We start from the raw sequence: 23347 nt of genomic DNA on the forward strand, positions 1-23347 counted from the left end.
GTGAGTTCAACCAGTATTTTACATGGATTAATCCTGGAGCTCAGACTGTTATCATTCAGCATTCCTTTTTCTCTGTCTTCTTCCAGGGAGGCTCAGGGTTTAGAGCCAGAGGTGGTGTGTGTGTGTCTTTTTTCTCATTCTGAAACCCTACTTTTAGCACTCTGTGGTGCTGGTGATGGAAAAGCTTGTTACACTAAAGCCTCTTCCTGAATGTATTTTTGACGATTCATCAAATCATTTGACATTCACGATTTTACTTAGCTTTGGACATATTAAGTAACTCAGAATAATCTGGAAACAAATAAGTTCTTTAGTCAGCCTATGTATTTGATCTTCTAAAATATTTATACAAACATATGTAAAGTATATTATCCCATAAACTCTGTGGCTATGCATATGGCTGTGCATATTATGACAGTCTGGGAGTATGAAATTTAAAACTCCAAATGATTTTCATAAGTAATACATATTAGTGAACATAGTCCATTTTTTTAAACTTTTAATCTGTGATGCAAATAAGAAGCACCACAATTGATGCAGAAGATGGAAGTCCATTTTGTTGTATATTTCTGTACGTACATGATGGGTGAAGACTTACTGGTGTTTATTTCCACCTATTTCTTACATGGAAATCCATACTTTAGTTAATTTGAGTTGCACTGCACTTTCTCTGCTATTTGCTCCTTGTGAATTTGGCCTTCTATGTTATAATGTTTTAATTCAAGCATTTTCCTCTTCTCCCATCTCGCATCCAGAAGAGGTCGGCTGTGTTCTCCCCTGATACCACATGTTTTGGCCATGACTGAGTTTGGGCTGCTTGGCACCTTCAGAGTTTAGCTGTTGGTGGGTGGCCTCTGGGCCTTCTTTTCATGAAGAAGGTTGTGAGGAAGTTTAGAAATCAGAAGCCTTCTATGGGGCTAATCGGCAGCCCATTGCCATTCTTGAGGATTCTGATCATCTTTGATACCCAGAGATTAGACCCTTCTTTGGCTCGTACTGAGACACTCAAAAGTCATCCAACTTGCAGCATTTTTTTAGCAGTGGGAGCATTTGGTTGTAGTTAGCAGGCCAGAATGAGCAATAACTAAATAAAACTCTACAGTGCTTGCTTCCTTCATGCAGGGTAGTCTGCTGATAAGATGCAAGCATCTGGCATAAGAGAAGATTCTCAGCAGGTTTAAGTGCTTTCCTGTATCCATGGCTCAGCTTCTGGTCTCTGCTGTGTTATTTTGGCACTCTAGCCTTGGAAGATTGGAGAGTCGAGTTTAAAACTCTCAATATATCATTAGGGTAGCCCAAGGTCCCTTCTTGTCAAGGAAGACTAGCTGATTCCAGGGGGAAGGAAAAGCAGAATCTAGGGCACCTGTAAATCCCTGTAGTTTTGTGCTGTGGGTTTGTAGCTAATTATATAGCAGGCAATAGTAATATGTTGTAGCTCTGTTGGCATACTTGTTTCAGAAAGAGCAAAATCTTCCAGCAGAGCCAAGAAGGGGCTTTAAAGGGGCTGCAAATGAATGAAGCCACGATCATTTTATTGTAAACGAAAGCTCTGCAGTGGAGTCTGGGCATCTGAGCTGCAAGGAGGTGGTGGGGGAGATGCCAGTAGAAATACATGATTCAGATGTGTTCTACAGCTCTTGATCTGGATTCTCCTGCAGAAGCATAGTCACACAAGGAGACCACCACTGGTCACAGCCAGTCAGATTGCTGTTTCTCCTATGGTACTGCTGTTAGTGACTGCCAGTAGGTTATTCAGCCGACCTCTTCTGATTCTGCTTTGCTGCCTGATTTCAAAAGATTTGCCCTATCCTGGCTCTCAGTTACAGCTTGATGTAACCACTGCTTGTTTGCATGCATCCCCATCATTTTCATATAGGGTCTTTTTTTTCCCTTCCAGTTAGAAGGCAAAAGAATCAGGAGCATTTTTATATGATAAAAGATTTATGTAGGGCCAGCTAGAATCAAGCAAAATGAAATTCAGCTGGAAGGGATGGTAAAAGGCTCAGAGAACTTGTGACTGCCGGAGAAGTTGGTGTTCCTTAAATAAAGAGGGTTCAGCCAGCAGGCAGCAACTCTGACTTTGCTTTCGTATTGAAGCAGGCTCTCCAGCCATTCTAGGCAGGCAGGTCAGTAAAGTCAGAGGTGACTTAATGCCGAACGCCTCAAAATTCAAAGGATTTCTCTTGTCCTTTTTTAAATTTAGTCAATATTGATGTGGAATGCTAGCCTCAGGAGCTGAGATGAGAAAATGCCAGGTCTAGATTCTGGTTTTTGACACCATATTTAGCAGTGTCCTTGGAAAGCTTCCCCTTTGGTTTCTCAGTGATCACATTTGTAAAATGGAGCTAATCTACTGGAAGGAAAATGATTCTAATATTTTTCACAACATTGTGAATGAAGATTCATCATCGTAAGTGCTCTGAAGAGCCTAAACAGGTGTCTTACAAGTGAATTTATACTCTTTTTGTATTTGAAAATGCAATTGATTGCCTTATCAGAGATTGAGAAATTTGATTATTTTTGCGTGATGAGTATGCAGTGAAATGTGGCAGATTTTATTTTATTTTTAGCTATATAAGTGGGATATTTGACTCATACAATCTCTACGTTTGTTGGTTATTTATGTGCAGACCACTGAGCTAGCTTTCTACTGTATCACGATTGTGTGCAGTATGCCACATCGGTCATTTTCTTAAATTGATCAAATAGCCCCTGTATAGAGTTACAAAATATATAGATGATTGTTATGGACGTGGCTAAGTATTTACCTGGTAGTAGAGAGTTTAACCTTCCTTCTCTGCTCGCCTCCCTGACAGACCCACAGAATCTTATTCTATTGATACCAAAGGGGATAAGCTGACTCTAAACTTACCTCTTAAGTGATTGATTTGAGGCCAGTCCTTTAAAAACTGGAGATGTTGGGAGTTTTGTTCTTATCCCAGACTGTGTAGATGGTGCCTAATTCCTATAACAAAGCAGCAGGGGGTTTCCCGTGAGAGCTTGAGGATTGCTGATGGAGAAGGGCTGGCTTTTTGTTGGTGGTGTTCTTTTCAATTCAGGCCTTTTTCTGCTGAAAACTTGGCCCTCATCCTGTGAAGACTCCCTAAGGGATTAGAGTAGTCACAGAAGCAGTGAGACCATTTTATTAGTGTAAAATATTGGTTAACAGTTGAGAGAGACTATACTGGTTTCTAAATTCGAGAAACCTGGATGGAAGGAGCCTGAGATTGCTTTGGTTGTAGGGTTCTTCTCTCTGAACTGAGGCTTATAGTTTAGAGACTGCAGGTGGCCCTTTTCTTTAGACTCCTTTTTATATCTTAAAAGGAAGACTTTCCTATATTTTCATTAGCATTTACTGTTAGTTTTCTGCTTCTACTCTAGAACCTCTGCGTACTTTTTGTTTGTTGATGAGGGCCAAGTGCATTATAACTAAGGACCTCTTGTAAAATGAAACTCATTCCCCTGAATGAGAGGCTCAAAGACTCCAAACAGCAAAGGTGCAGGTTTTTGCACTCGGAGGTGGCTCTTGCTGCCTTATGAATTTGCTCTGTGATACAGGTTTGATGCAAAGAGCATTGCTACTCACAAATCACACGAGGTATACAGTGTGTGTGCAGCGATATGTCATAGTTCTTTATTTATATGGCCGGCTCAGTCTGTTCTGCTCCTTTCACTGCCATGGAAAGTGCATCATTTTCCTCCCACTCTCCTCCTTCCATATACCATCAGCACCACCCACTATGTTCTGCCTATTAAGTCCCCTGTGTGCCAGAAAACCCCGACAATGATTAAACGCTGATAAAAGAGTGTTAGAAGGTTAAGATAATCAACCCATCAGCCCCCTTATAGGACTCCTAAATTGTGGGTGGTAAGTATAACTTTTCCCTTTTAACATTGAAAATAAGGGTTTGATTTTTTTTTTTTTTTTTCAGTTGAGGAAGTGACTGAGGTCAAATTAAAGGGGGGAAAAAAGCGTTGGTGTCAAAGACCAAAGAGAAGGCAGGAGACTTGCTTTTCACTTTCCATTCTTATCCTAGTCTTTCTTTCACGATTTGGAAATATTCTTTCTCAGGAAATTCTAGGGCTAGCCAAATTTAGGTTAAGGTTTTATTTATGGAAGGCCTAGAGATTTTAAGCGTACAGCAATTTTTAAAAGTCATTATTTCCCTAAATTCATTTCACTTAAAAATTATTAATTAATTCATTTTTAACAGTCTATACCACTCTAGTCATAGAGTCATGAATCATCACATTCCTGCATGCTTTTCAGTTCCTTTAAGCTCCTATGGCACAGAGTACACTCCTTTCCTACACCACCTCCTACCCCCATCCCAGCCCAGTCTGCAGGAGGAAGAGCAGGGTTAAAGAGAATTAGAAAAGGGAGCTGGGAGCCCAGGTGCCCGGCTTCTTTTCTCTAGAGGAGAGTTTGTAGGTTCATCACTCATCCTAGAAAATCAATTAAGGTGGGAGAGGCTGTGGAATCAACTTCTCTGAACCTCCTTATTGCATTTTTAGTAAAATAGGAACAAGTTAAGAAGATTCTCTAAGAATTTTGTCGAGAATTATATTTCTTGTTGAAGCTTAAGATAATATACCATATTATACAGCTTTAATTTTCATGAGCCTGTGGTTTATCCTTACTCTGAATTATTATTTTGTAATAGAGCTATAAAAAATACTCCATGGTAAATACATTTTGACCCTTTCCATCAACAGCTGCTGTGGTGAGGTAGGTCAGGAGGCGGAGGCACCCGGGGGGTTGAAGGGTAATGAGCACTTAATTATGTCTGCCGAATGCCAGAGCTGCCACGCTGGGGCTCCTCACGACTGGTCTGTATCTGCTCTGACAATTCTTTTATTATGGCTTGCACTAACCTATCAATAACTAACTGTGGTTGTTTAATTACAGAGGGAACATCCCCACGCTAAACAGGTACCGTATATTTAGTTTTTTTTGTTTTTTGTTTTTTCTGCAATTAAAAGCACCTTTTAGGAAAATCAGGGGAAAAAATAACACTACACTTGACAAGCTAACATGTTATCTTTCTGCTAGGGAGTCCTGAGCTCCCCTTTGGACATACTAAATTATTTTTTCTGTTTGGAAAACATGTCTTCAGCTTTTCTTCAGCCATTCAAAAAGCAGTGCTCGAAAAGCCTCAGTATGGAACAGCTCCCGTCTAGCTGTGTACAATAGGGGAATCCTCTGCCCCATGTTCAGCTTTGCTGTAAACATCTCATTTTGCTAAGTTCTCTGTTTGGGGCTTTCAGAGGAGAAACCCTTACAGTTACTCCTATCCTGGCAAATTGTTCATCAGTTTTTCAATTTATATTTTCTCTAATTTGCTTCTCCTTTTAGAGGAACACACATGCAGAAATAGCTGATCTCATGTTTCATCAGTTTGTTAGCTGTTTTTCTATAAAGTGTTATGATGCTATGAAAGTCAAGTTTTATTTCAGACATGTAATGAGATTACATTGGAAAAGTGTATTTGAAGTTTTGATGTGTGTAGCCCTGTGAAACGTTTCCAGACCAGTAATAACACAAGTGGTATTTTAACATTTTGATTTCCTTCTGCTCCTGAGCCAAGCAAGGCAACACAATGCAAGTTTGAGAGGATAGCAGTTCTGACTGGAATCCACAAAGTGCTTAAAGCCGTAACATGTGGGTGCTGACGTCTTTGTAGATGATCAGTTATTTGTTGAAATATTTATAGGCTTATGTTTATTTTGTCCCTCTCCCTTTAAATATTAAGTAATCAAAACTGTGTATAGCTTTTGGCATCCAATTTGGATGGGGAGAGGCAAGGGAGTGTTTTGTTTGGTCCTCTTGTCTGCTCTTGAAGAGTGGGCTTGCTTCACTCCTGCTTGCCTTTAGCTGTCCTGGTCCAAGAGCATAGCAGTGGGGGAAACTGAAATGTGGGTATTTCCGATGGGGTTCAGTTGAGTGAAAAAGATTCTTAACTCCATGTTTGCCGCAAGCATAGACTGTTAGCATCTTCAGAGGGGGTTCCCTTTAAGGGTTATCTGGATTCTCTTTCCTGTCTAATGCCAGGCAGGAAGAGAAGATACAATGCCTCACAAACTTGCTTCTTTACTAAATATATTTGGTGATCCTAGAAAAGGATGACAGCACTTCTGAGTTCATACAGCTCTGAATCCCAGTTTCTAGTGAGCACCATGTGTAAGACTTGCTTGATGTGTGTTTCGTCTGTTTCATTCATGGTATCAATGGTTTCCTCTTCCACTCTACCTTCTAGTCCCTGGTACTGTCAAAAGTTGAAGTACTTTTTCATAGTCATCATTTACCAAAGGAATAAAAACCGGGAGTATCAGTCTCTAATAGTCTGTGTGAGCAGCACTCCCATTCTGTAAAAAATTCCATTGCCTTTTATAATTACAGTTTGCAATAGAGTACGCTTATGTACCCAGATCTATAGCCCACTTTGCTGGCTCTCTTGCCCCCTGCAACACTGCAGGCAGTGCACTTCAAGGAGACTTTTGAGCAGCTCCCCAAAGTTCAAGTGCCATTGCCTTGCTCTGGACGTGCTTCAGATCAGTATGCCAGTAACATGTTGGGCAAGTCCTGGAGGCATCCTTTAGTTTGGTCCTTCCTAACAGACTGTCCTGATTCACTGGGCATCACAAACACTTTACAGTAGTATCTATGAGTACATCCTGCTGAGGTGCGTCAAGGAATATCCAGATTCATTATGTTTTTAGATTGAACAAATCGGTTCTCTTTGAGCATCTCCGTTTACACTTGTTTGTCATGCTTACACGTACTTTGAAACCCATGCTCTGCCCTTTTGTATCTTGCTGGGATTCATTAAGGGCTTTCAATGAAGATATGTTTACTTTGGTATAGAAATGTGTTTAAATATAAAAAAGGAAATTTTGCAAAACTGTCTCTCTTTCAAAAAGGGAGAAGCTATAATCCTCATAACTGTGCTCCCCGTCAGCCCATTCAAGGAAAAAATAGATACGTCAGTAAAGTTCCTTTTACAGATTGTTACTTGTTTCTCTCTGAGGAATTGTGTTTTTTATGATTTACTAAGCCATTCCAAATGACTTAGAGTTGTTGTTGATATGCATATATCTATCTGTGAATACTTAATCTATTACAATTCCTAGAGAAAAATGCCTTAAGTGTTGCCTAGTTACAACTCACTTGGCTTGTTTACATCCTTTTAAAAGAGGAGACGTTTTAAGGAAGGGGAAGATGCAGGATGGTTTTTAACCCCTATATGCTATTCATTCCTTAGACATGTCATGATGTCATGGTATTAAAACCACCATGATATTCCTGACAGTCCTTAGATTTTTATGTGGAGAAATTTGGGGGGGGAGTGATTGGTAAAAAATATGGTTTGTGTGAGGGGAAATTCCAGTGGAAGGGTTCATGTGAATCTAGCAAGACAGCCTTATCTATAGGTGGGTAAAAAACCAAACCTGCTCTGCAACCTGACCCTACTTCAGTTTCCTCCCAGCTCCTTTTCCCTGTTGTGACTCTCCCAGTCCTTGTTCCTACTCTCCTTGTCTAATGCACTTGATTGAATTACCATTTAGAATGTCCTTCTCCTCCAACCTCAACCACTATGGCATGACTCATGTAGCTAGTGTCAGCGACGTGCTGCTGGACAACTCATTCACTCCACCGTGTCAGCGGATGGGCGGAATGGTCTCTTTTCGGACTTTTGAAGATTTTGTCAGGTAAGGCACCATGGAACTGTGTCTATACAAGGGGAGCCTTGGGCATCTCAGCTTTCTTCCAAATGAACAGAGGTCCCCTGATTAGCCACGGGCCAGCTAAGGAGATGTAGCCCTTGCGGTATATGCTCTGGGAGAGGTATAGGTCCTTCCCTTTCCACCTCTGTGCAGACTCTACAAGCCTCTACTTGTTATATGAGCCTGGTCAGAAAAAAAGAAACAAACAAAAAACATCTTTTCCTTAGTAGCTAACACAAGAAACTGTCTGCTCTGTGATGAGTGAAATGTCAGGAGAAATTAAACACAACACTAGAGTGAGCCCCACCAGAGACGATACATCTTTTGATTAAATGCATTCAGCATCTATCTCTTGATGTATACTGATGCATTACCCTAGGGGGAGGGGTAATTACGTTGGTGTGTCACTGCTCTAGTCCCAGGCTCTTTCTGTTACTTTAAGACCGATGATGACAGCAGCACTGCTCATATCTTACATATGAAGAAAACAAAACAAAAAAGCTTCAGATCATTCTTTTTTAAAACGAAGAAATATATATGGTTTATTAAAGTTTAAACAATCCATCCTCCTAATTTCTGCCACTTGGTGAAATTTTGCATGTCACCTCTAGCCACTGGTGATTCTATTCAGTTGACAATTGAGTGCAGGGTAGGATAGATTATTCTTTTAGACAGAGCTGGCAATGGCAGCGTTCGTTTCCTGCCACTTAGATTTTCTGCCACTTGGGTTTTCATCGTGGGTGTTTCTTTGGTATTTTTCAGGATCTTTGATGAAGTGATGGGCTGCTTCTGTGATTCCCCACCCCAAAGCCCCACGTTCCCTGAGGCAGGTCACACATCTCTATATGATGAAGACAAGGTATAGTGTCCCCTTTGGGAGACTGCTTTGCTCCTTCAGATACAGGATTTGTACTATATACTCTCTTTCTGATTGTAGAACATTGTAGGGAAGAATTCATCTTTTTACCCTACTTTATATTATTTAATTTTATATGCCTCATCAAAGTATTTTTAGAAACAGGTGGAATATAAATTCTAACCTAAAAAATAAAAGCCACTGTATTAATCATGGAATCCATAGCGTAGAATGAGGCTGTCTATATCCATTGCAGCTGCCTCTAGGTCTCTGAATGTTGTTTCAAAGACTTGAGCTTTGATTGCTTTAATTCTTACTCAGTAATGGCTTGTATATTTGCAGAGCAGTGCGTTCGTAGTCTTCAAGGAATTGTGGACTTCAGATAGTAGAAAAAATCGACATTTTGTTTAAAATTTTGTCCTTTTATTAAACCCTTCTTTTCATTTCTCTGCAAACACATCCTGTTTTTTCCCTACCAGGTTATTTTCCCATGGTTTGATACTTCCACTGTTTAGAAATATGTTATATGGGAATATGTTCAGATGGCTTCTTTCACTCATTTTCCTTTACATTCTGTGAAGAGATATTGCAAATGGTTTCATTCCCATTCTATTGGTGAAAAAGTTGAGACATAGTGGTCTTCAAGTTCATATCAAGCCAAGATTTGGGGCCGCCTTTAGCTAATGCCTTTGCTGCCTTATTTTTTTAAAGTTAGGTGTCTTTATTTAATCTCCACTGTGGGTGTTGGGCAGTGGTTTCATTTTGCTTATTCATACTAGCAGAAAATGTCCTGTGGGCCATATCTGTTTTTCAGGTATCCTACCAAGTACTATAACTTCTCTTCATCTCTGTATTAGCCAGCCTCCTAATTTCCTTGCCTTGTGTTCTTGGGTTACAGATCCCCAGGGATGAACCAATTCACATTCTGAATGTGGCTATCAAAACTGACTGTGATATTGAGGATGACAGGCTAGCAGCTATGTTCCGAGAGTTTACCCAGCAAAATGTAAGTCCTCAGTTGGTTGGAAACTGGTGATGGCCACTTTCCTTCTCGCGGTGTGTCATATCCATCCTTTTATCAGTTGCTGCATATAAGGCCTATCACTGATAACAGCTATGTCTTTAACATAGTTCTGCTTGTAGGGGTAAAATGCCGAAGTGATTCAAAAGTATAAAATGCATGTATTTTTTTATGTCAAGAAATTTAGACCTCAAATGTTTAAAATGTTTTAAGGAAGGGAAGTTGTATTCCTGAATCTTTTCCAGAGCTCCAGTCTGGAACTTCCAGTCACCTGCTGAATTCCTTTTGGTGACTTAACTCTGCATGTCTAGGCCCAAACTCCCTTCAGGTACCCTCTGAGCCCTTCCATCCCAGCCTTGAAAATATCAGTTATACTTCCATCCTCCTTGCAATTTTATGTCACTTGGATATCTTGTGTTGACATCAAACTCCATATAGTTTAAATGTAAATTCCTATCATTTTCCTTCACCTCTTCTGGTCCCCCCTCTCCCCTAAACAAAAACAAAAACAAAAAAAACAAAACAAAAACAAAAAAACAAAACAAAAACAAAAACAAAAAAAACCAAGTAACCAAACCCTTTGCCCCCAATCATGCAGGAATCGTTGACTTCTTCCTTTTTTTGCTGTTCCATTATTCTACCCCTCCTTTCCTACCCACCTTTCCTTCCTTCCTTTCTTCCTTCCCCCTTCTTTTCGGTTTTTATATTTCCACTGCCATCTTTCTAGTTTAGACCCTTCCTCACCTTGTACCTGAGACACTGCGACAGGTTTACTTGTGATCCTCACCCTTCCCCTCCAGATAGTTTCCATTCTGCTCACTACCACAAAATTAAATGTCTAAAATGCCCCCTTACCAAGTTACTCTCCCACTCAACAGTGACTCTCTCTTGCCTTCAGGATACCTCCTTACCTTGATATTTGACATCAACCTATTAATGAAGGCTAACAATCTAGCCTTTGCTGTTCCATGAAAAGACCTAAGTCTTTATCTCATCTACCTTGTTTGCTTGATCTCTTCTACTGCCCCTTATCTGGAATGTTTTCCTCTTTCATTCTTTCTTCCCTCCCTCCTTCCCTTCTCTCCGCCCCCCACCTTCTTTCTAAATCCTGCTTATTTTAAGAACTGTCTCAAAATTTCCCTCTTTTATGAGGACTTCTCTGCGTAACCCTAACTAAAATGTATTCTTCTCCCTTGAATTTCTAATTGGTCAGCATAAATTGATTAACAATAATAATACTTTTTATTTTTAAAGACTGTATACATTTTTTTATTTGCACCTTACCACAGTCCCACGGGGTTAGATTATTCAGGAATTATTTCAGTTGTACATCTGGGAAAAAGCTCAAGCTCGAGAGATTAAGGCCCTTTAATCACCAGCTGGTAGATGATAGAGCAAAAACTAGAACTTAAGGCTTTGATGCCAGCTCTAGGGGGCACAGATCTAGGTGCTTTAGTAAATAATACATTCCTAGCCCTGAAGATGCTTAGAGTCTAATGTTCAAAATGATCATCTACAGTTATATTTCATTACGATATATGATAGTTGCCAAAGTACCCTTCCACAACTGCCCTTAATGACAAGACCTATGTGTGTTCTTTGAATGGAAAGCACCTAGTCTGTAGTGCTTGTCATAAAGAAAGAACTCAATAGATTTTTTTTTTTTTAGATGTTGGGGGTAGGAGTTTATTAATTAATTAATTTATTTTTGCTGTGTTGGGTCTTCGTTTCTGTGCGAGGGCTTTCTCTAATTGTGGCAAGCGGGGGCCACTCTTCATTGCGGTGCGCGGGCCTCTCACTATCGCGGCCTTTCTTTTTGCGGAGCACAGGCTCCAGACGCGCAGGCTCAGTAGTTGTGGCTCACAGGCCCAGTTGCTCTGCGGCATGTGGGATCCTCCCAGACCAGGGCTCGAACCCGTGTCCCCTGCATTAGCAGGCAGATTCTCAACCACTGTGCCACCAGGGAAGCCCCTCAATAGATTTAAAAAAATTTAATTCAGCAGTATAAACAATTAGTGCCATAGACATTCACATCATATAACGCTAATGGTTGATACCCAGGAAAAGATGGTAATTTTATGCTTAATGTGTGTCATAGCATTTTCCCCATGATGCTGTCACAGCACATGAACTGACTGTGGGATTGTGGTGAGGAAAGGTCCTTCCAGAGAAGTAAAAGTAGGAGTCATGCCTCGGAATTTTTCTTTAGAAGAGAAATCTAACTTCCTTCTTGCCCTTGACTCATGCATGACCACATAAAATTAACCTGAGACCAGTGACCAAGGTGACCTTACTTGGAAGAGTCCTAATGTTGTGCATGGCTACTAATGCTGTTGCTTGATGGAATAATCTATGAGAGTTCCTTCCCAGGTTTTGAGGCACTAATTGATTGTTTTGACCTCAACTTTAGGCTTTTTATTACCCTCAGTTCTAAGTGACATATATCATCACACCTTGATTTAAAGAGGCAGTTTCTTCATTTTCACTATGTATATTTGTAACATTAATTGATGATAAGAAATTACCTTTTTCCTTTACTGGACTTGTAAACTGAGGCATAGAGAAACCCAGAGTCTGCCTGTGGCTGTTCAGTAGGGAAAGGGTAGACGGTGCCAACATTCCAAGCTTGAAGAAGCTATTTAGTGCATCACGTGCCGTGCTTACCCAGGCATATTAGGCATTTTCACCTACTTGTTGTGAAAAAAATATAAAAAAGAAAAAGAAGCAAAAGCAATTTTTAAAAAAGCTGAAGTGATAACTAGTTTTGTTTTTCACTTCATGATCATGCTCCTAGCAGTTTAGAAAAAGTTTTTTTTTTTTAAGCACACATTAAACTATCAAATAGGTTGATCCAAATTGTCCAAATAATCTTCTAGTCCCAGCATGTCTTTTTTTCTCTCATAGAAATTAGGATCATATATTTGTAAATGACTTGTGGAGGAGATTGAAGCAGCCAGTGTAAATGGAGTTTCTCCAGGTGCTGACGCCTAATCGCTGGGTAATAGCTGTGGACTTGCTGTGAGACCCGCATTATTACAATGTAATCAGAATCCTGTTGCTCTGCTGTTATTGTCAGCCACTTGTGGAATTTTTAAAGCAATAACAATTTTGATTTTAAATTATGGCATTATTAAAGTTATTTTCTTCCCTGGCCAGAACATAGCTATTGATGCTTGTCTCTGAAGGACTTGGCTGTAGTGGAATTCTTTGTTGGTGTCAGAAGAAATGTTTCTGTTCCTTGGCACACTGAGAGTCAGAGAACCACCAACCGCCCCACCCCACCTCTTTCTTCCTCCCTCCCTCCCCCTTCCCTCCCTTCCTCCCTCCCTCCCTTCCTCCCTTCCTCCCTCGCTCCCTCCCTCCCTCCCTCCCTTCCTCCCTCCCTTCCTTCTTTCCTTCCTTCCTCCCTCCCTCCCTCCCTTCCTCCCTTTCTTTTCTTATACTACAAATACTTGGTTATTTACCCTAATGGGTATGATACCAATCTCTTTTTTTTAATTAATTAATTTATTTTTGGCTGCACTGGGTCTTCGTTGCTGCACGCAGGCTTTCTCTAGTTGTGGTGAGCAGGGGCTACTCTTTCTTTTGGTGCGCCGGCTTCTCATTGCAGTGGCTTCTCTTGTTGCGGAGCACAGGCTCCAGGCACACAGGCTTCAGTAGTTGTGGCACATGGGCTCAGTAGTTGTGGCTCGCGGGCTCTAGAGCACAGGCTCAGTAGTTGTGTCGCATGGGCTTAGTTGCTCTGCAGCATGTGGGATCTTCTCGGACCAGGGATCGAACCCGTGTCCCCTGCATTGGCAGGCGGATTCTCAACCACTGTGCCACCAGGGAAGTCCCCCAATCATTTTTAAATGTAGTTAAACCAAAATTTATTTATATATGACCTGGGAATTTATTATTAGGAAATTAATTTTTTCCAGTTATCTTTTGCTTATCCTGTTAATTTTGTTACTAAGCAACGCCATAGTAAAAAAGGAAAAATAAGAGGAAATGGTCCAGGGATGTGCTTGTTTATGAGGGGTAGCCAAATTGGATTTAAAAACTATATAATATCAAGAAAGTTAAGAATTGGCTTATGGCTATATCTCTTGGTTAAAGAATGTGATAAAATTAAAGTCCGGGTGTAGGTTGTGAAAGTCCACATATTTTTTCTATTTGTGTTATTCATGTATGTTTTTAGGTCATTCAGTGGGTGGAATTGCTTTTCTACTTGCTGCCATGTAGCCCCTCTTTATTAGGGACCTTTAAGAGCATGTCTTTTACTTAGCTCATTAATCTCTTTCTTTGTCTCTGCCTTTTGAGATGAGAGAGCAGTACAGGGTAGAGGAAGGCTTAGAGCCAAAGGCCCAAGACTCACGTAAGGGGCTGTCTTGAAACTGCTGGTCTCTTCTAATATACTGCTTGCCTGTACCAAGCGGAAGTATGAATAATCACTAAATTTAAAAGCCTGTTAGACATTGTTTTTAACAACTTTTAAAGAGAATCTTTTTTAAAATACCTTCATATAAAGTAGGGAGGAAATGTTTTAGAGCTGAAAAGGTTAGGATTTGTTAGGTCGAATTCTGGGAATGCTGTATCAGATGGTAGGTGATGTCTATAGTCTAAATAACAGTTTAGTACTTGAATTTTCCGTTTTATGGAATTTCTTCTTTTCCCTCTACCTGATTTCGTTTAGCTTCTATATCAGTATTGATCTTCACATTTAAATACAAGCCCACCAGTGTAATTTCTATAAGCAGAAATTGTGTTAAGATCTACCTTGATATGTATCAGTCCTTAGAGAATTTAGGTGGCCTCATGTGACCTTTTCTCCTCCAGAGTTCTCTTTCAGTTTTGTCCAGGTCAATATTTAAAACCTATTCTGTAAGTCTTATTCCCAGGAGCCACGTTGAGATTTGTTTACTTGCAAATTTGAAGATACTGAGTCAAGACATAGATATCCAAAACAGTGCTTAGTGCAATCACAGCCGTCTGAGGACTGAATGGGCTAAAACTTAGGATGAATGGAGATCTCATCTAGCTTCTGTTTTTGCATGTTTGTTTGTAGAAAGCTACCCTGGTTGAGCATGGGATCCGGCGCCTTACTTTCCTGGTTGCACAAAAGGTATTGGCATGTGAATTATGCATCTCTTTAATATTTCTTATGCTGCTGCTAGAACTTTAAAAGTGAAAAATGGAATTATAATCATATGCTTACTTGTAGAATTTATGCAAAGAAATAACTGTTTTGGTATAAATTTAATCAAGAAAAAGCATTAAAGTCATCACCTTTTCCTCAATTGGTTTTTAATTTTATTACTAATTGCCCTCTTCTTCTGTTTTTCCTTCCTTTCTTTTATTTGAAAGGATTTCAGAAAACAGGTCAACTATGAGGTGGATCAGAGATTTCATGTAAGTAAGAGCAACAGTGGTGAAAGATTACTTACTGTTTTATCTGTTACCTGCTGATTATTTAGAAGGGCTGGTCTGATGTTTGGTCCCTCTTCTTTGAAAAAGTATTATAATGAATATTCAGTTCTTCTATAGCGTATTCAAACTAAAGGGTTTTTTTTCCTCCTCCTTTTCTACCCTATAATGAATTCTCAGTATATGTCTGAGAAATAGTTAAGAATGAGCACATGCATTTATCCAGATGAATAAGGTAGAAGCAGGAGCTAACTACTAATTTCTTCTGTGCACACAGCGAATCAGTAATCAAGGACTGCCAGTCGTACTTGGGGTCTTGGCTTCTACCAAAGATGGATTCAAGTTCTGTTATTGAGAACTGTCAGTTCTGAAGAACAATCACTTATTATTTAAAATGCCTTAACAGAGCCCAAGTTGGTGTTTTCATCTTACATTAATTCTAGGAGGAGGAAATAAATAAAAATTAAGTTGCTTTTTCTCCCATTTAACTGAATTAACTACTAATATTTATGAGTTTAAAATTTTTATTGAAAAATTTTAATAAAGAGAGCTAAGTTAATAGCCTGACATCTGGACTGTGGTGTATATGTGTATGATCATACGCAATGTGATTATAGCAGTGAGGTCAAGAATCCAGTTTGCAGTCAAGATGTCATTCTCCAAAATGGCTGATTGGAGTCACAATATTTCTTTAAAAATTGATCCTAATGTGGTGAAGTAAGATTCCAAAGGACATTAAGAAGTCTTAATATTTCTGATGAGAATTTTATTTTGTTTTGTTTTTAGCAATTAAGATGATTAAGATAGTTTTCAAGCCCTGCTCAATGGCAATAATGAAGATAACATTTGGGATGCTGGAAGGGACTTCCTAAGCTCAAGGACCTGTGTGTGATTGCTTTTATTGCCCTTTTGTTTATTAGGTCTCTAGCACTTGACATTTTGTTTTCCTTCTCACGGTTCACCTTGTTGGTCTAGTCTATAGAGAAACAAGAGAGCCTAGCCTGCAGGCTAAAGAGCTAGGATTTTCTAAAATGCTTTAGGAAATGTTGTGGACTCCACAATGCCCCTGTGTTATTGATGTCAGGAAATCAAGCAGAGTGCAGATATATATCAATCAATAACTGTAGATAGGGAACTGGAGGCAGTGGAGAAGTATGAGGAGCTTAAAGAGAACCCTGGGGCTTTAGGAAAAAAAAATAAGGAGCTTAGAGAATAAAATTGATACTTGGGGATAGAGTATGAGAGCCCATGAATAAAAACTATAGCTGGTAGATGCTGATCAGAACTCAGGTAGACATGCTGGATCTGGGAAGAGTATTGGGCTAGGTTCTTTAGTGTTAATGTGATTCTTTTTCTTTTGTAACTGACTTTGGAATAATGCATTATTCTGGGGAATAATACTGAATTTGTAAAATTGTTTTCCTTTTTCCTGATGGTTCAGACACAGTCTTTGTTTCTATAGCACATGAACTGTTTTTTTATAATAAGCATTCTATGATAAATTAAAACTCTCCACTAAAATTTTTTTAAAGCCAAAGCACTTAATTCTCACGGACATTGTTTTTTTTTGTTTTTTGTTTTTGATACTTTCTATCTTTGAATCTATATCCTGTCCTAGAATACATCTGTAGACTTAAAACATTTTTTCTCCCTGCTCTCTTAATATTTCTGGATTTAGGTTGAATAGGGACATGTCTAAGCAAAATCTGCTAGGAAATGAGCCCAGCAGGGGGTCTTTCTGGGACTCATCGTACAGTTTCTATTTGTAATGGCATCAAATGGGAAATCAGTTAAATTATCAAGTGACTTGATTGGTCATAAGTGTAGGAAAGGTTGTTTTAGGACGTAGAGAACATTAAGGTTTTAGGTATGGACTGGATTTGCTCTGAAGAATTGGATGGCTAAGGAGTTGGGGTGTTTTTATGTTAGGCCCCTGAGAAATGATTAGCGGTTACACATGGGGCAAGGGCAACTATTACTGAACTCTGGCCAGGATCTTCAATATCCAGGAATCCTTGGCAGGAGTTGTACAAATCTGGGGCTCACTGTCATGGTGCTGCTCTAAGTTCCTCTGCTGGTGGTAGCTTGAAGGATGCTTAGTCTCTGTCATGTCATCTTGTGTGCTTCGCCCATAGTTAGTATAGTGTGGAAAAGTGGAAGCTTTCTGGAAGTGTTAGAGATGAATCCCTTGACCTCTCTGGCTTCTTGGTAATCCACTGTGATGTATGCAGCCTCCCCTGTTCTACACTGCGAAATCCCTATATTATTGAGTAGAAGAGGGAATGTGCGCAGGAAGGGGCAAGGAGAGGAGGACGGTTACCAAGTTTGGTTCAAGAACAACATTGGCTGGTGTGGAAGGAGGCAGCCGTGCTGTTACATAATCATCGTCTCTCAGACTGCTTCAGAACCAGAACAAGGCAAAAGAGGGCCAGACCGCATGGGGGTTCCTAGAGAGTGTGTTTATTGTTAGGTGTCTATTCACATGCCAGCGAAGGCTGGAATTATTTCCAAAACTTCGTTGTTTAATCACCACAGTCCCCAAAGAGCTGTTCAGCTGAACGTCTGCTGCTGCCTAAGTCTCTTGGTTCTACGTGGAGACTGTTCTGAGCGGGCAGTAGTCACCAGCATTAAGGAGGCTTGGTGTTGAGTCTGTTTCCATAACCATCTAATTAAATCAAGTACCCATAATGGGACTTGTGTAATTGCTTAACATTGATTATTTAAACAGAAAGTTTGAGGAAAAACAAGTCTAGCCTTGTAAATATCTTCTTCATATTTAAAAAAAAAAATTGTAGCCTCGAAAGCAAAAGAACAGGCTCTTTGAATTTCTGCAGCTATATAAGCTGCAGTTCTGTAGTTTTATGAGTATTGTCTTTATCCATTTCACATCTAGAATTCCAAAAAGTGCAGCAGAAGGTGTTTAATTGGAATATAAGTATTACTTTATGAAGCTTTCCATATTTTTTCCAGCAAAGTTTTGTTAAGGATACTAAAATGCATATTTCTCGGATTTCTTACCCTTTGCCACTTAAACAAAGCATTAGGTCTAAACCACGTGATGAGATTCCAAATCACTTTTTCATCTGTAAGTTTCCTTTTGTTTCTTGTTTGTAAGATTTCATGAAATTTCAAAAAATTCTGCTGTAGATCACCTAGGAGATAATTGCAGTTTTACTGATTTTATGTGAGTGACTCCCACTTTAAATGTTTTGGATCGTTTGTGCCTGAAGGAAGAGCCCGCTATTGAAAACAGTTATCATGGTTAGGAGTTCATTTCTTTAAAAATAATTGATATGTCAATTATATCTCAATAAAGCTGGGAAAAAAATGGTAGTTCTGTTTGCTAGTGGATCAACTATTTGTTTTTCAGAAGGTTTGGTTTGAGATTTTGTTTTAATTACAGTCTATATAATTAGTTCTCAGTGTGTTGAGGTAAAAGAGAATTGCACCAGCAAGCTTCCAATTTCTTCATCTCATTAGGTTTTTAACACGATTATTAGTATCATAATCAGCTATGATGTTTTCTGTTGCAGGTTTTCACATTCTCTGATTTGCAGGGTGTCTTGATTGGCTAATTTAGGCAAATTATTTTGATTGTCCTGATGATGGTTGGCTGATTAGAACACAGCAGGGGTATAATTTCTTCCTGAGAAATGTTGCATTCTTTTGTTTTTTGGTACCAGCACACTAAGAGGGTTTTTATTTGTGTACATTCAATTATGATATTTGCCTATAACACTAGTAGAATGCCTGGAAAGCAATTACATTAGTGATGGAATAAGCATGAATGCTGTTAGTGGAAAAATTGGTCGTGTGAGGATGTGGTAGGATGAAGGAATTTATTAAAACTACAGAATCAGACTTCTGGATTTCTTCTTTTCTGTGTTTTCTGTATTTCTGTGATTTTTGAATGTGAAAAAAAAGTGACTTTCTATAAAAGTCCTCAGACTTCCCTATCTCTTGAAGAATTGTTCATTAATCCTGGTTTCCCGTTGCATGGAAGTTCTTGCCATCTTCTGTTCTGAATGCTTCATGCTAAATTGAGGACTTTACTGTGGAGCTAAAAATTTATTCAAAAGTTTAAGAACATTTGTTCATGTCATCTCATAACACCTTTTTTCTTTTTGGCTGTGTTGTGTCTTCATTGCTGCGGGGGGCTTTCTCTAGTTGCGGTGAGCAGGGGCTTCTCTTGTTGCGGAGCACGGGCTCTAGGCGCGCGGGCTTCAGTAGTTGTGGCACGTGGGCTCAGTAGTTCTGGTGCACAGGCTTAGTTGCTCCACGGCATGTGGGATCTTCCCAGACCAGGAGTCGAACCTGTGTCCCCTGCATTGGCAGGCGGATTCTTAACCACTGTGCCACCAGGGAAGTCCTCATAACACCTTTTCTTAGCTAACCTTAATGAAAGTGATTTTTCTGACTGGTAGTCTTTGCCCACCTCTGCCAAGAATTCGTCAGTCTTTTTCATTATTTGTAGTAAAGATATTTATTTCCATTCACTTGTTTGTTTTTGTGCCTTTCAGTTACTACACATTTTCTTAATTGCATTAGTAGTAAATAAAATGTTTCTTGCTTACTTTTGTTATGTTTTTGAAGGAAAATCATTTTGTTCCTACCACTATACACACTTGAGTAAATGGTATACTAAATAACTATTTTAGTTAACTAATTAAAGTTATGGAGGAATAGAGGAGTGTGTGCCTGAAAGATTGTATCATTACTTTTCTTGACTTTTCTTTCAGAAAATTTCATGGAAGGACTTTGTTACCCTTCCTTTTTTGACTTGTGTTACTTTTTAGCTAATGCTCTGAAAGCCATACCTCTTGAGAATAAAACCAAAACAGAGACTATATAAAGCCCTGAGCATGAAATCTACTGACAGCTCAGCTCAACCTCTTCCTGCTTAACCTTGAAGTCATCCCCATGCTCTTCATTATCATTCAGGGGGAATTAGAGAATTATTTAGGACAAAACACCATCAGTAAAAGATCAGTGCTGTGTAAATCCACTTTCAAAGGGCTTTTAAAGACCCAAGCCTGGACAAGTGGTTTCCCAGCCTTGCTAAACAAGCTCCTAGAAGCCTATTAAAAGCCATTTTACAGTTAAAATGCCAAGGAAAATGTAAAAAGATTTATTAACTGTGCAAGCTTTAGTTAAGGTGAAGCCTAAGACCTGTGGAAAGTATTCAAGAAGTTCTCCATCAACTCAAGAACCACAAGTTTTGCTTTGTTTTTTGCTTTTTTTCTTTAAAGTTTTAATTTCTGGGGTTTTTGTTTTTTGTCTCATGAAAGAGAAGTCCTCTAAATAAGGAATTTGGATTAAAATAAGAATAGAGAGACTTCCCTGATGGGAAGTAGTGAGGACTCCGCACTTCCACTGCAGGAGGCTCGGGTTCCATCCCTGGTCAGGGAACTAATGTCCTACAAGCTGCATGGCACAGCTGGGGGTGGGGGTGGGGGGAGGCAGGGAGGGGAAGAATAGATAGGTGACACCCTACACTTAAGAGGTAGAGATGAAAGGGCACAGGCTCTGGCATTAGACAGACCCAAGTTCACCTTTGGGGGTCACAATACTTTCCTAAGAAGTTGTTGAGAGCATTCGGCGGTCAACACATGAGAGCGCCTGCCACCTACAAGGCTTTCAGTTCATGTTTCCTTCATGGTTCCTGAAGTTCATTGAGGGGTATGTAGGCAGCTAGTCCTGGTCTCTCTGCCTTGTACCAATAAGTGTTTGATTACATTGAACTCATAATGAAGAAGATGCCTTAATAAAACCTCCTATAGAGGCAAATAGTAATGACTTGATTCCAGCACTGCCAGTAGAGCTTCCCATCCGAGAAACAGGGGTATTTGGTGTTAATAAGTTAAATTTCAGAAACTAATGGACTCTGCTAATTGAATTCATCTTTGTTAATTAATAAGGTTCTAGTAAATTGGTTGCTTTCTTGTGTAATGCCCTGCAAAAGAGCAGTAAGACCTAATGATTACACGTTCACTAGTTCCACCCCATTCTTTCCTATACATATAGTGGTATGAACCAAAGTAACATCTTGCACTTTTCGTTGTCTTGAAATGTCATTGTTTAAACCTTTGAAATTATTGACTTAAGAGTGAATGAGGAAAAAAAGCATGGATTGGGGATTCTATGCTGTCTGGCTAGTTTACATTTTAAGAGTTTCTTAAGGAGAAACTTGGGAAATCAGTCCAGTAACTACTATTGCAGTGCTGTAGAATTCAGGTGTATTGGTCTTATTTGCCAGGTTCTGCCAAGAGCAACACCCGAGAAGACTTTTTCCACTTGGGAGATGAAAAAATACATATTTTTTCTTTCCCTAGAAGAGGGTAGCTATTAAAGTTAGGTTAATAGTGTAGTGGTTCTCAAATTTGTAAGTGGGGTCAAAGTGATGGTTACCCAGAGGATCGTGCATATTCCCCAGGCCAAGCCCAGGTAAGGAACATGTTTTCTAGGCACTTGTCTTCTAGATGCTTGACAGTTTCTGTACTATGTATTTATCCCCAAAGAGCCATATATATGAAGGACTGACACATTTCCCCCGCTTCTTTAACACAGAGAGAATTCCCTAAGTTTTTCACATTCCGAGCAAGGGATAAGGTAAGAACTGATTTTTTTCCTCTTTTTTTTTTTTAATCTTTGTTTTTTCCTTAAAAGCCCAAGAGTAGCTTATCTTTGCCGTATTTCTTGCCATTCTCCTTCCTCTAATTGAACGTATGCTTCCCTTTGCCTTACATCTGTCTTAGAACTAATAAAGGCTCCCTTCTGAAAGAGTTTGGTTTAGGAAACAGTCAAATGTATTGACCTACCCAAAGAAAGTGATAACTTTCAAAATCATCTCTATGCCTTAGGATAATCCTGATGATGTAATATTAAAGGGCTACTGTACTTAGTACGATTATTCTGGTCACCCACAGACAGTTCGTTTATCCTCAAGTCTTGTTTATGAGCATTTGTTTTTCAATTTTAAAATATAAAATTTCAGACCATGTTGCTTTCTTCCTACTACCAGCTTATGTTTTTGGCTCTCTCTCTCCATTCACTCAATGGACATATACCCTTTACATGTCTAGTTTCAACAAAACATACAGTAAATGTCAATACAACTTTTTAAAAAGGTAGGTAAATAATTATGTATGGATACAGGATGTCCAGAGCCAAATATCTCTATTTTTAAAAGTTGTATGATGTTTGTTTTCCAAGTATTTACTATGTCCTTTTTACTCTGCCAGAAATGATAAGAGTATAAGACCTGCCCGTAAGCGTTTTAGACTCGTTGGGTAAAACTGACCCGTAAGCGTTTTAGACTCGTTGGGTAAAACTGAAATATTGGTATGTGAAATAGATATTAATGTGAAGCAGTCTGGTTTACTGTTTTAAAAAAATGAATTATGAAGGCTTTAAATGCTACAGGAAATCTGAGGGAATTGGTGTTTTTTGTTTGTTTTTAATGGAGAGCATCACCACTTGTAAAAGCATAAATGATGAAAGCTTGCAAAGTAAACAAGGACTTTAGTGCCTAATCCTATGTAAGCTCTAGCATTTTCCTTGTATGTAGCTCCTTTTTTTTTTTTTTGCGGTATGCGGGCCTCTCACTGTTGTGGCCTCTCCCGTTGCGGAGCACAGGCTCCGGACGTGCAGGCTCAGCGGCCATGGCACGCGGGCTCTTCCCGGACCGGGGCATGAACCCGTGTCCCCTGCATCGGCAGGCGGACTCTCAACCACTGCGCCACCAGGGAAGCCCCTATGTAGCTCCTTTTTTGACTCCTTGGCACATCATGGCTTATGTTTATATTTTTAAGCATCCCTTTTACATACACTTTCATAATATAATTTTGTAACTGCCTCCTGTGAGCTGTTTTTTCTTGCATTCAGTTTGAGGAAGATCGAATCTACCGTCACCTGGAGCCTGCCCTAGCTTTCCAGTTAGAGCTGAACCGGATGAGAAATTTTGACCTTACTGCCATCCCCTGTGCTAATCACAAGATGCACCTGTACCTTGGAGCAGCCAAGGTGGAAGTGGGCACAGAAGTGACAGACTACAGGTTCTTTGTCCGTGCAATCATCAGACATTCTGATCTGGTCACCAAGGTGGGTGCTGTACTTTAATGGGAAGTTATCCCTGAGGGAAGGGACAGAGAAACAGGCATGGGTCAAAATCAGGTTTTCCTCTTTTGAATCAAGGCTCTTGTTCCCTTTCATCCTACTCTCCAATAACCAGCAGAAGTCTGAGAGTCATTTCTCTCACAGAAGGAAATATTCCATGTAATGAAGGGCTTTTTCCCCCTTTAATTTGTTGTCTTGGTAATGGAAGCATGATAGTACTCGCT

General features: G+C 39.6%; 1 protein-coding gene across 7 annotated transcripts in view; it reads left to right on the plus strand.

Moving 5' to 3' along the window:
* Window positions 1-23347, plus strand: part of ACACA (acetyl-CoA carboxylase alpha) — a 272141-nt gene that overhangs the window by 154516 nt on the left and 94278 nt on the right. For 6 of the 7 annotated variants that reach the window (XM_060290411.1, XM_060290412.1, XM_060290414.1 and 3 more), the window contains 8 exons: window positions 4910-4933; window positions 7567-7710; window positions 8488-8584; window positions 9480-9587; window positions 14650-14706; window positions 14949-14993; window positions 21576-21617; window positions 22893-23108. In XM_060290411.1, coding sequence (XP_060146394.1) covers window positions 4910-4933; window positions 7567-7710; window positions 8488-8584; window positions 9480-9587; window positions 14650-14706; window positions 14949-14993; window positions 21576-21617; window positions 22893-23108 — 733 coding nt within the window. The remainder of the gene's footprint in view (window positions 1-4909; window positions 4934-7566; window positions 7711-8487; window positions 8585-9479; window positions 9588-14649; window positions 14707-14948; window positions 14994-21575; window positions 21618-22892; window positions 23109-23347) is intronic. The other variant, XM_060290409.1, reaches the window with a different exon arrangement.

Source organism: Globicephala melas, chromosome 20 (genome assembly GCF_963455315.2).
Source record: "Globicephala melas chromosome 20, mGloMel1.2, whole genome shotgun sequence".
NCBI lineage: Eukaryota > Metazoa > Chordata > Mammalia > Artiodactyla > Delphinidae > Globicephala > Globicephala melas.